Below are 13,486 nucleotides of genomic sequence, written 5' to 3' on the forward strand. Positions count from 1 at the left end.
CTTTTTCTTGCTCCTTACCGATGCCAGTAAAAGTTAATAATTGCATTACTTGTGGGAAGCAAATACATCATAAGGATTTTCATTTGTACTGTATTCCTTGCCTAGGCCCTGACCACAATGTGCCTTGCTGTCGGATTTGTGCTAAATTTAATCAATGTACGATTAAACGTTGGTATATTTTTGCTTCTAAATATTTTGGCTCAAGATTTAATTATCCAGAAATGTCTGTTAGTAATCCGACTACCGGAATACCTAAAAAATGCAAAGAAAAAGACAGAGACAGACCGTCTAGGTCCAAAACAGTCGACGACGCTTCTCCTAAGCCAATTGCTGGTTCGTCGGTACTCCGTGAGGTGCTTTTGCAGCCCCTGATACCCGCTACTTCTGATTCACAGGCCTCTACTGAGACCCATTCAGAGTCCAGTATGCCGCAAGATGCTTCAATTATGGAACCCACGGATGTCTCTATCTTAGATGGGTCTGGAGTCGCTGTGCAGGCACCGGCTTCTGAGGGTGTTTTCAGTCCTCCAGATTTGTATATTAGACGGACACCATCTTCTAAATTAAGGTCTAAATCTATGTCTAAATAACTGATGTCTGGGCCACATGTGCAGGACCCTATGCCTAAAAAAACAAATGATCAAAATGGCTGAAGATTGAATTACTCTGATCAGGAGTAGCCGGGGTAGCCAACTCCCTCCTTCTAAGAGGCCTAGGCAAGACACTGATTATAATCTTCTGAACAGGATTCTATTTCTTCTGACTCTTCTAATGAACAGGATTTGTCTATTCGTACTTATGAGGACTCTGATGCAGAGGATTCCATTCCTTCTGCTTCTTCCCCTGAGGATTTTTCTTTTGGGGAAACTTTACATGCTTTAAGGGAACATTTCCACTGGGAAAGTCAAGATTTCTCTGAATCTAAAAAGAGACTTAGGGATGTTTTTCTTCTTCTTCCTCAGCGTAGGCCTTTGGCTATACCTTCTATTTTAGACATTGTTGATGTTTTTTCAGAATCTAGTACGACTCCTGATTCTCTGTCTCTGGCTCCTTGTAAGACAGATAGAGATACTACAGGGTGCATGACTCCCACAAATTCCTTTTCAAAAATCCTATTACTGATTCGCAAACCATTTCTCAGGGTCCCAAGGGCATTAAGGCATCTTCTGGTAAAAATCCTACTTCTTCTGATCGAGATTCCAGGGTGCTGGATAGATGGGGTAAGAAGGTTTACATGTCCGCAACCTTGGCAGTCAGGGCTTTCATATGCTTAAATATCAACAGCATATCATGGGACTACTTCAACAGAAAATTATGTTAATCTCTGACTGTGTGGAATAAAGATTTTCAGGATTTATTACATTCAGCTGAACAGGTTGGAAAACATACTTTGCAATGTGGTTTTGATTCCTTGGAGGCCTCTTGCAGGGCTGCTGTAACTGGATCTGTGCTAAGAAGGCATGCTTGGCTCAAAGAGCAAACTCTGCCTGACCATGTTAAAGCAAAATTGTTGGATGCTCCTTTACAACAGGACAGTCTCTTTGGTAATAAGGCTGAAGAAGTGTTAAAGATGGCTGAAGAAGTGTTAAAGATGGAAGATAAAGCTGAATCTATGCAAACTGTGAAAGATTTCTTACAAGTGCAACCATTTCGTAGGCACTGGCCTACGAAGAACTGGTCCTTTCCAGTCCCCTCGAGAGCTACTCAAGTCAAATCAAGGCATTCCAAAGGCTCCAGGTTTCAGTCACAAGGAACTTTTAGAACAAAACAATGAGGGTGCCTCCACCTCCAAATCTGGAAGCAAGAAGACACCTCCCTATGGTAAACGGCCTCAATGACTTCGCTCTACAATCACCTAGCACTTAACTTTTAGCCGCCCCTTTGGGGAGGAAAACTGGCACTTCATGCACGAAACTTGCAACTTATTACCCAGGACAAATGGGTTTTAAATATAGTATCCTAGGGATACAGATTTCATTTCCACACGTTGCCAATGCCAAACTGATGGCCAGATCTGCCCCCAAATCAGTGGGCAGAGGCCCAGAAACAAGTTCTGTCCTTCATGAGCATGGGGGCTTTTCAACCAGAACCAGAAGAGGAACAGGGACAAGGTTTTCTATTCCAGACTTTTCCTGGTACCCAGAAAAGAGAAATCATGGCATCCAAATGTTCTTAGTGTTTCACTGTTGCAGTCATTACAACTGGGTTATCCTGCTGGCAGGGCTACCCTCAGTCAGCCTGAATTCCAAAGTCTAGGTCTGGCATCTGTTGCTGTTGCCTCTTCCCTGACGTCAGTGCACCAGGGGTATAAAAGATGCAGCCGACGCCATTTTCCTCAGTCTTTCTTGCCGCACAGTGCCCGAAGCAAAAGCAGTTCGCAAGTGCCGGTCGGCCGACTCCTGAGATTTTCAAATTCGAATTTCAGATCCGAAGTCTTTGGGGAAACTTTTTTCTTGCTCCAGACCGATGTCAGAAAAAGTTAATAATTGTATTTCTTGTGGGAAGCAAATACCTCATAAGGACTTTCATTCTTACTGTATTCCTTGCTTAGGCCCTGACCACAACATTGCTAGTTGTCGGTTTTGTGCTAGATTTAACCAACGCACTATTAAGTGTCAGTACAATTTTGCATTCCATTACTTTGGCAGAAGATTTAATTATATAATGCCGTCGGAGCAGCCGACTATCGGAGTTTATAAAAAGTGCAAAGAAAAAGAAAAGGACAGGCATCCGAGATCCAAAACCGACGAGGCTTCCGCTAGGCCTGTTGCCGGTTCTCAGTGAGGCGCTTTCGCAGCCCCTGATGGCCCAGTACCTCAGAGCCACAAGCCACTTCCAACTCCCACGTGGAGCTGACTAGGCCACTTGAAACTCAAGTTATTAGACTCTTGGAAACTATTCCCTCAGATGGGTCTGGAGCCGGTGAGCAGGCATTGTCTTCTGAGGGTGTTTTCAGGCCTACACAGTTATATATGAAACCTACTTCAGCTTCAAAGGCAAGACTAATGCAGCTCTAAAGACAAAGAAACAAGTACAGCATTCTCCTGGATAAGCCACCATGCCTAAAAAACAGATATTTAAAATGGCCGAAGACCTAATTACTTTGATCAGGGGTTCCCATCCCCCTCCTGATAAGAGGCCTAGGCAAGAATTAGAATATGAATCTTCAGACCAGGTTTCCATTTCCTCTGATTCCTCCTTTGAACATGAATATTCTATTCCTCCCTATGAGGATTCTGATGCTGAAGAATCTATCCCTTCAGCCTCTCCTCCTGAGGATTATTCTTTTGGGGAAACACTGCATACTATGAGGGAGCATTTCCACTGGGAGAGCCAAGATTGCTCGGAATCCAAGAAAAGGCTCAGAGACTTCCTTTTATTGCCTCAGCACAGGCCCCTTGCTCTCCCACCTGTTTTAGACATTGTAGATGTATTTTCGGAGTCCAGTATATCCCCAGACTCTTTACTACCAGCCCCTGTTAAGCCAGACACATACTACAGGGTTCCTGACTCATAAATTTCTTTATAAAAACCCTGCTGCTGACCTAGAAACCATCTGTCAGGGTCCCAAAGGGGTCAAGGCTTCCACTGCAAAAAACCCTACCCCCTCTGATAGGAATTCTAGGGCCCTGGACAGATGGTGTAAAAAGATTTATACTTCTGCTACCTTGGCTGTAAGAGCTTTAAATTGCCAATTTCATATGCTTAAATATCAGCAATATCTTATGTCACTGCTTAAACAGAAAATGTTGACAAATTCAGAATGTGAAGAAAATAAAGAAATGCAGGATTTATTGCATGCAGCTGAACAAGTGGAGAAACGTACTTTGCAATGTGGTTTTGATTCTCTGGAGGCCTCCTGCAGGGCCACTGTTACAGGTGTTACAGGTTCTGCCATTGGGAGGCATGCTTGGTTAAAAGAACAGAATCTGCCTGATCATGCTAAAGCAAAACTATTAGATGCTCCATTACAGTATGATACTTAGTTTGGTGTTAAAGCAGAAGAGGTGTTGAAGAAAATGGAGGACAAAGCTAAATCTATGCAAACAGTCAAGGAATTCTCACAGGTACAGCCTCCCAGATTTAGTAGAAACTGGCCTACAAAGAATTGGTCCTTTCCAGTGTCAGGCCACAAAGGGGCAGATACAGATGCCCTAGAGGCAGATCCTAGCCCCAAGGTTCGTACAGGTCTAAACAACGGGGTGCTTCTATCTCCAAAACTGGAGAAGACAAATCACAGCCATACAGGAAACAGTCCCAATGACTTCCCTCTGCCTGCGCCAAGCACTTATCATCTGGCAGCATCTTTAGGGGGAAAACTAGCACTTTTTTCTCAAAATTGGCACATAACCCAGGACAAATGGGTCTTAAACATAGTGTTACAAGGCTACAAGTTTCACTTCCAAGGGCAAACGGTTGGCCAGACCTGCCAAAAAATCAGTGGGCAGAGGCACAAAAACAAGTCTCATCTCTCATGGACATGAGGGCCATTCAACAAGTACCAGAGCAAAATCAGGGACAAGGATTCTACTCCAGACTGTTCTTAGTACCCAGAAAGGACAAAGCCTGGAGACCAATACTGGACCTATCTATTCTAAACACATATCTAGATATTCCAAAATTAAAAATGTTGACTCCACAGCAGCTTCTGCCCATGTTGGGCAAGAAGGCTTGGCTTGTGACTTTAGATTTAAAAGAGGCATACCTGCATATCCCAATCAGACAAACATGCAGAAGATACCTCAGATTCAAAGCTGGCTCAATGCACTACCAATTCTCTGCACTGCCCTTTGGCTTATCTACTGCACCCAGGGTCTTCACAAAGTGCTTGGTACCAGTAATTGCATACTGCAGACAAAGAGGAATGCAAATATATCCTTACTTGGATGACTGCCTCATTCAAGCAGAGAACAAGGACATTCTACTACAGCATCTGGTGTTTGTAAAGAGATTACTACCATGCCTAGGGTACACAGTCAATGAACAAAAATCAAAACTAGTACCCTCTCAAGAGATAATATTCCTGGGTGCAAGCTTAAATACAATTGCCCAGATGGCTTATCTCACGCCAGACAAACAAAGGCAACTGACTACCTATTTCAAACTGTTGGCAACAAAGGCCCAGTTATCTGCAAGAAAAATTCTGCAGACTTTGGGCTTCATGGCATCCTGCATTCTACTAATTCCCATATGCAAGACTGCATATGAGGAAACTTCAATGGTACCTAAAAAGTGGTTGGACTCAACTGCCACAGCCTGGAAACAACAGTTACTCTCATACCCTGCCTGCAACAGGAGTTTCGATGGTGGGCGAAGGCCTGTCACCATAATAAGGGACAGCCATTCACTCTACCTCCAGCCACACAGACATTAACAACGGATGCTTCGGAAATATGCCTGGGGAGCCCACGTGGCAGGAAGATGTATTCAAGGCACATGGTCCACAAACCAAATGCATCTACATATCAATCAAAAAGAGATGCTAGCTGTTCAAAATGCCCTGACAGCCTTCAAGGACCTACTATATCCGGGACAACTACCGATAAAGAAGACAATACCACGGTTGTGTGGTATATAAACAAGCAGGGAGGCACTCATTCTTACTCCCTTTGCAGACCAGCCATGACTTTGTGGGACACAGCATCGACTTACCAAGTACATCTGCAGGCACAATTCCTACCAGGAAAGATAAATACTCTGGCAGATGAACTAAGCAGAAACCTCATGGATCCCCACAAGTGGAAATTGGATCCACAAGTCTTCAGCATGGTAACAAGGAAATGGGGATGCCCGGACATAGATCTATTTGCCTCACCTCACAACTGCCAACTAAAGAGATTCTGCACAAGGACTTATCACAAGCAAGCATGGAAAGTGGATGCCCTATCTTTCAGCTGGAAAAAGCTTTTCCTCCTCTGCCTCTCCTCCCCAAGGTACTCCTAAAGGTCAGACAGGAGAAGCCAAAAATGATACTGGTTGCCCCAGACTGGCCATGCCAGTACTGGTATCCAATCCTAAGGAACTTTTCTCAATGCCCCAGCCTGGACCTTACCTCAAGTGCCTCATCTGCTGTCCCAGCAGAACAATCAGATCCTGCACAGCCAACTCAAGACCTTAAATCTGGCAGCATGGCAGATAATGTAATCATACAAAACACACCTCCTCACTAAAGTGGTGATGGATGTCATTTTGGAAGCCAGGAGGCCTAGTACTAGAAAATCCTATGCTGGAAAATGGAAGAGATTCTGTGCTTGGAGCCAGGCACAAGGAATTGACACAGCTGTTCCAAATATTTCTCAGATTTTGCAATACTTGACTGAGATGCTGGACAAAGGCCTATCCTTTTCATCTATAAAAATTCATGCCTTTGCCATTTTGGCTCATTCCAATACAGAGCCACCAATATTTTCTCATCCTTTATTAAGGCAATACCTCAGAGGGGCCAAAAATTTAAGGCCTTCAAGGAGATCACCAATACCTGCATGGGACCTCAATTATGTCTTAGAAAAACTCACCCTGCCTCCTTTTGAGCAAGCCGCTGCAGCTGATATAAAGTTTTTATCTTGGAAAACAGCTCTGCTCCTTGCAATAACTTCTGCAAGACGAGTCTCAGAGCTACAGGCACTCATGGCTGTGGAACCTTTTATCATGTTTTATCCAGACAGGGTTTCTCTGAGGACAAACCCGACATTTATGCCTAAGGTAGTGTCCAGTGTGGCCCTTAACCAAGCTATTCATCTGCCTACCTTTTATCCAAACCCACAGAATAAGGGGAAGAGAATTCTGCATTCTTTGGACATACACAGACAGCTATGCTTCTATTTGAACAGAACCAAAGCTTTCAGAAAGACAGAGCAACTACTAGTGGCATATGCTGCAGGATTACAAGGAAAGGCTATCTCAAAGCAGACCATCTCAAAGTGGATTTGCCACTGCATTTGTTTCTGCTATTCACAACATGGCAAGCCAGTACCTGAGGGCATTAGGCCACATTCAACCAGAGCAGCAGCCACCTCAGCAGCCTTTCTCAAGGGAGTACCAAGCAAAGACATTTTAGAGGCTGCTACTTGGAGTTCAGTGCAAACCTTCACAAAGCACTATCATTTACCACTCTACTCTAAATCCAGGGCAGGCTTTGTCACTGCAGTTCTTCAGGGCCTTATAAGCCGCTCCTAATGCTATTTAGCTCCAGCCTCCCAACCTTAGCTTTGGGATTCAACCCAATTGTAATGACTGCAACAGTGAAACACAAAGAACATGGTACACTTGTGTACACTTACCATAAATGTAGATGTTAGAGTGTATTCACTGTTACAGTCCAGGTTACCCACCCACCATCCCCCATTTCTTTGCTGGAACTTCATCGGTACTTCTCTATTCTATACAACTTATGTGGTGTATTTGCTTGTAGATGAAGGCAAAATATATACTTTGGTGCATGCATGTTTTATTGACATATTTTTAGCCTACCCTTTTGAGGGCACCTGACATCTGGGGCAAGAAAAACTGAGGAAAATGGCGTCTGCTGCATCTTTTATACCCCTGGCACACTGACGTCAGAGAAGAGGCGACTGCAACCGACGCCGGACCTAGACTTTGGAATTCAGGCCGACTGAGGGTAGCCTGCCAGCAGGATAACCCAATTGTAATGACTGCAACAGTGAATACTTGAGCATCTACATTTATGGTAAGTGTACACAACTGTACTTTCTGGACTTATCCACTCTAAACACATTTCTGGACATTCCAAAATTCAAGATGCTGACTCTTCAACAGTTACTACCTATGCTAGGCAAAGATGCCTGGTTGGTAACTCTAGACCTAAAATATGCTTACCTGCATATCCCAATCAGAGAATCTTGCGGAAGCTACCTCTGCTTCAAAGCAGGCTACTTGCATTACCAGTTCTCTGCACTGCCCTTTGACTTATCTACTGCACCCAGGGTCTTCACAAAGTGCCTGGCACCAGTAATTGCATTTTGCAGGCAAAGAAATATTCAAATATATCCATACCTGGATGATTGTCTAATTCAGGCAGAAAACAAGGACATTCTACTAAAGCATATGACATTTGTAAAAAGAATTCTAACTTGTCTAGGGTAAAGAAATCACAACTGGTACCCTCTCAAAAAATTACATTCCTGGGTGCAAGCGTGAACCCAGATGACTTACCTTGCACCAGAAAAGCAAATTCAATTGGTGACTTGCATCAAACAGGTGGCCACAAAAACCCTGCTATAATCTGCAAGACAAATTCTGCAAGCCTTGGGGTTCATGGCCTCCTGCATTCTTCTAATTCCACATGCAAGACTGCATATGAGGAAACTTCAGTGGTACTTAAAAAGTTTATGGAGTCAACATTGTCACAGCCTGGAAACAATGATTCCTATTATACCTTTACTGCAACTAGAGTTCCTATGGTGGGCAGAGGCCTGCCACCATGACAAGGGACTGCCATTCCCCCCCCCCCGCCACCCAAACCCTGACTACAGATGCATAAGACTATGCTTGGGGGGCTCATCTGGCAGGGAAGTACATTCAGGGCAAATGGAGCCCAAATCAAATGCACCTGCATATCAGTCAGAGATGCTAGCTGTACAGAATGCACTGACAGCCTTCAAGGACTACCTTCATCCAGGACAAGTAATGATAGACAGACAACACCACAGTTATGTGGTACATAAACAAGCAGGGGGGTACACATTCCTATCCCCTTTGTAGACTAGCCATGGCATTGTGGAACACAGCCTTGACCTATCAAATACAACTACAAGCTCAATTCCTGCCAGGAAAGCTAAATACTCTGGCAGATGGACTAAAATTCTTATGGACCCACACAAATGGAAACTGAACCACAAATTTTCAACATGTTGACATGCAAATGGGGGAGCCCAGACATAGATCTTTTTGCCTCACCCCAGAACAATCAGTTGGACAAATGCTGCACAAGAATTCATCACAAAAAAGCTTGGAAGGTGGATGCTCTATCATTCAGCTGGAAAAAAACATTCAGTCTATGCTTTTCCCCCTCTGCCTCAGCTCTCCAAAGTTCTACTAAAAGTCAAACTGGACAACCCAAAAATGATACTGATTGCTGCAGACTGGTCTTGCCAACACTGGTACCCACTCCTGCGCAATGTGTCACACCTTCCTCCGTGGCACCTGCCTCGGACACCTTACCTACTGTCTCGGCAGAACCACCAAATTCTGCACACTTGGCTCCAAGCTTTGAATCTTGCAGCATGGCTAATCAACTAATTTCACCCTTGGCATCCCTCCGCAAACCTGTGATGGATGTCAGTTTGGAGGCTAGAAGGCCTTGTACTAGAAAATCTTATGCTGGCAAATGGAAAAGATTCTGTGCCTGGAACCAATCACAAGGAATAAGCACAGCAATGCCCAATATTCCTCAGATTCTGCAATACTTAACTGAGATGCTTCCCAAGGGCCTATCTATTTCTTCCATAAAAATCCATGCCTCTGCCATTTCAGCTCATTACAACACAGAACTTCCCCTCTTCTCTCATCCTCTGCTAAAGCAGTATCTTAGAGGGGCCAAAAATTTAAGACCTCCCAGGAGAACACCTACTCCTGCATGGGACCTCAATTCTGTTTTGGAAAAACTCACTCTCCCTCCTTTTGAGCCAGCTGCTACTGCAGACCTAAAATTTCTCTCCTGGAAAACAGCTTTCCTTTTAGCAGTCACTTCAGCGAGAATAATTTAAGAATTACAGGCTCTCTTATGGTTGTGGAGCCTTTCATCAGTGGCTCTTGGGACCAATCCATCTTTCATGTCTAAGGTGGTATCCAGTGTGGCTCTTAATCAGACCATTCATCTGCCAACTTTCTTCCCCAATCCACAGAACAAGGGTGAGCGGATTCTGCATTCATTGGATGTACACAGACAACTTAGATTTCTACTTAAACAGGATAAAATCTCTAAGAAAATCTGAACAACTATTGGTGGCATTTGCTGCAGGGGCAGAGTGAAAGGCTATTTCAAAGCAGACTATTTCCAAATGGATAAGCCATTGTATTTGTTTCTGCTATATGCACCATGGTAAACCTATCCCCAAGGGGATTAGATCTCATTCCACCAGGGCTGCATCTACTTCTGCAGCCTTTCTGAGGGGTTCCTACCAGAGACATTCTAGAAGCTGCTACCTGAAGCTCCATTAATATGTTCACCAAACATTAGCATTTACCTGTCTTCTCTAAATCCAGATCTGGCTTTGCCACAGCTGTCCTGCAGGGCCTTATAGCTGCTCCTAATGCTGTATAATTCCATCCTCCCAACCATAGCTTTGGGATTCTACCCAAATGTAATGACTGCAACAGTGAAACACTAAGAACATAGTACAGTTGTGTACACTTAACCATAAATGTAAGTGTTCGAGTGTATTCACTGTTGCAGTCCTGATTACCCACCCTCCAGCCCCCGTTTTTTCTAATACTATACCTCTCCTTTCTTTTACTATGCTTAAAAGCCTTTTTGGTGTATTTGCTTTTGTTTGGAGGTATATTTTTTGTTTGAAATTATATAGATATATATGTATGTATATATCTATCTATATATATCTATCTATATATATATATATATATATATATATATATATATACACACACACACACACACACACACACACACACACATATATATATATATATATATATATATATATATATATATATATATATATATATATATACATTTTGTTTTTATTTTTTATTTTTTTTTGCTCCCCATTTGGGGGGCATCTGACATCTGGGGCAAGAAAAACTGATGTAATGGTATCGGCTGAATGTTTTATACCCCTGATGTCATGGAAGAAAAGACAGCAACCGACACAGGACTCGAGACTTTATTAATCAGGTCGACTGAGGGCAACCTGCCAGCAGATTACCCAAATGTAATGACTGCAACAGTGAATACACACTAACATCTACATTTATGGTAAGTGTACACAACTGTACTTTAGACATGCCAAAGTGTGTGGTACAGATCTTGCTGAAGGTACCCCATCTTTTTTGCTTTATACCTCACAGCATCTTTGGAGTGGGGTAATGTCTGCCTTATTGCCTGCATTTATCCTTTTGAATGACCCTCTTAAATGCATTTCTCTTTTGAACATTTGACTAATTGTGCCTCTTGATCAGACTGCTAGGCTATAAATGTTTTACATGTATACACTCTTTCCTTGTACTACAAAAGGCCCACTGCAAGCTTATATTGTGTACCTTTTTGTCCATTGCCATTTTTGATATTGGAGGGTATAACTTTCAGGACTCATTTCTCAAAAATAAAAGTTGCTGCCAATGACGTTTGTGCATTAACCATCTGTAAATTCTTGCCAAGTGTTGCATCTATTTCATTGTCTTCTGTGGTTGAGGGCAGTCAAGACTGATAGATTTTTCTATCATTCAGAAATGTTGTTGCTGCTGAATGAGACATCTAATAAAGTACAGAAGAGCAGAGCTGTATATTAAAATTTTGCCTGTGTATTCATCCTATGGAAGTGCACAGCACTACTTAAAATATTTCTGAAATTTTTTAATGTAGCCTAACACAGAATGTCTTGTTTCTACTTCAGATTTGCCAAGGATGCCAGAATGCCGTAGACCCTGAAATGCAGCGGGTTACCTACAACAACTACAACTGGCATGCTGCCCCTGAGTGTTTCCAATGTTCCTGCTGCAGTAAATGCCTCGTTGGGCAGAAGTTCATGCCAGTAGAAGGAATGCTGTTCTGCTCAGTGGAATGCAAGAAGAAGATGAAAACTTAAATGCAAAATGTTTGCTCAGTATGCAGTTTGTTAAAGCAGACTGCAGTATTTTGTGATCCTACTGTAAAATGTGAGATTACTATTCTGTGGGAAAAGAGAAGTGAGTAATTTATCACCTAAGATGTTGGGGTGAGGTTATGCAGAATTGTTGTCAGTGCTAAAATTCTTGCATTTTCATGTTTAACGCTTTAGTTACTGGGGTTACCATAATGCTTTACTTTGCCATTTTACTTAAATAGTGTAACAAATTCAGTCCTGAAGCACAACTAAAACATTTATGTGGACTTTTATTTTTAACTTTATGGTCTCATTTTCCATTTATAATGTACGACTTGCACGGGATTCGTCTTGTAGCTCGTGTATGATGGCAGACTAGTAGCAGTCACTTACTTTTCATTTATTAAGAATGTGCGATTAAACATAGTACAAGGAGCAGGATCAATGGAATAAAACGTCTGCAGTATTGAGAAATGCCAGATTGTGTTTGGCCCACTTCAGTAAGTATTGATAATCTCACCGCTGCTTTATTTCATTAGTAGGCATAGGAGACTAAAAGGATCACAGTTCTACTTTTAGCTTTGCACTGATTTTTTTTAATTGCAAATATTTTTTTGTAAAGAAATTGTCTTCTAGGCAGCCTTTCAGCTTTTGTATGCATAAAACTGTACAACTCAGAATAAAATAAAGTGATTGCTTTTTCCTCTCGTAATTGTGTTTCTTTTTAAAGAAAAAAGACTTGCATGAATTTACATTGTATTGCTTTATTTACATTTGCCAGTAGATGGCAGAAATTGTCTGCATAAAAAACTGCATATTTGACTAACACCTCTGCATTGTTCAATGTGCAGGATGCAGGACTTGTAGTAATTAATGACTGCACTTCTGGACATTTTCCTGGGCGTAATGATCATTGTTTGCATGAATACTATGCAGATTCTAGATCATCTTAAGGTGGTGCAGGTTGCTGCATTATTTATAACTTTTATTCAGGAAATGTTTTTGTAAAATTGCCACTTAATACATGTATTGACACTTATTTCACAATTAATTTACATGCAGGCTGTGGTGTATACTAAGAACTTTACATATATGTTAAACAAGTCATTTTATGGTAATTAAGAATTTGACATAGATGTAAACCCAACTGTATAATTTTAAAAAAAAATGTATTTTGATGTATGTTAATTTTATATCATATAATATAGTTATGCCCTTCTGCTTGTTGGTAGAAGCAATGAATAAGCTTAACTCTTAAATGACTTATTGTATTTTATTGTTTTGCTTTATATTCCTCCTGTAACATCATTTAACATTATTTATAAAACACCATAGTAGGTCTTGGTTAGTTTTTTTCCCCTGTAGAGTTCAAAAGCAGATTGAGTCTTAAACCCAATAGTGAGTTTCATTTGTTGATGTTGAATTTCTTTGCTAAGGGCAACTAACCTCAGAAAAGTCCTCAATAAACCAATGTGCTTCAACCTCCTCCAAGTGTATATGTATACCATCTTCTCTGGTGCTTTGATTTCAGGGATGAATGCTTGTTGCCCAGTGCACACTATGGCATAATGGATAAGGTGTTTACCTCTCAAACACAAGGTGCAGGGTTTGACTTTCATCTTTGGAAAGTATGGCTAGACATAAAAAGACTCTCTGTGGTTGTTAGCGTAGTCATCACCCGTGAACCTACTGTTTACTACTTTTGT

At 41.9% G+C, this 13,486-nt stretch overlaps 1 protein-coding gene across 1 annotated transcript in view; it reads left to right on the plus strand.

Moving 5' to 3' along the window:
- Positions 1-12,492, plus strand: part of TES (testin LIM domain protein) — a 470,958-nt gene extending 458,466 nt beyond the window's left edge. The window contains exon 7 of the mRNA XM_044088700.1: positions 11,592-12,492. Within this exon, the coding sequence (XP_043944635.1) occupies positions 11,592-11,783 (192 nt within the window). The 3' untranslated portion in view covers positions 11,784-12,492. The remainder of the gene's footprint in view (positions 1-11,591) is intronic.
- Positions 12,493-13,486: the final 994 nt, after the last annotated feature.

The sequence above is a fragment of the Protopterus annectens genome, chromosome 11.part0 (genome assembly GCF_019279795.1).
Source record: "Protopterus annectens isolate FY-2018-M chromosome 11.part0, PAN1.0, whole genome shotgun sequence".
In the NCBI taxonomy this organism is placed as follows: Eukaryota; Metazoa; Chordata; order Ceratodontiformes; family Protopteridae; genus Protopterus; species Protopterus annectens.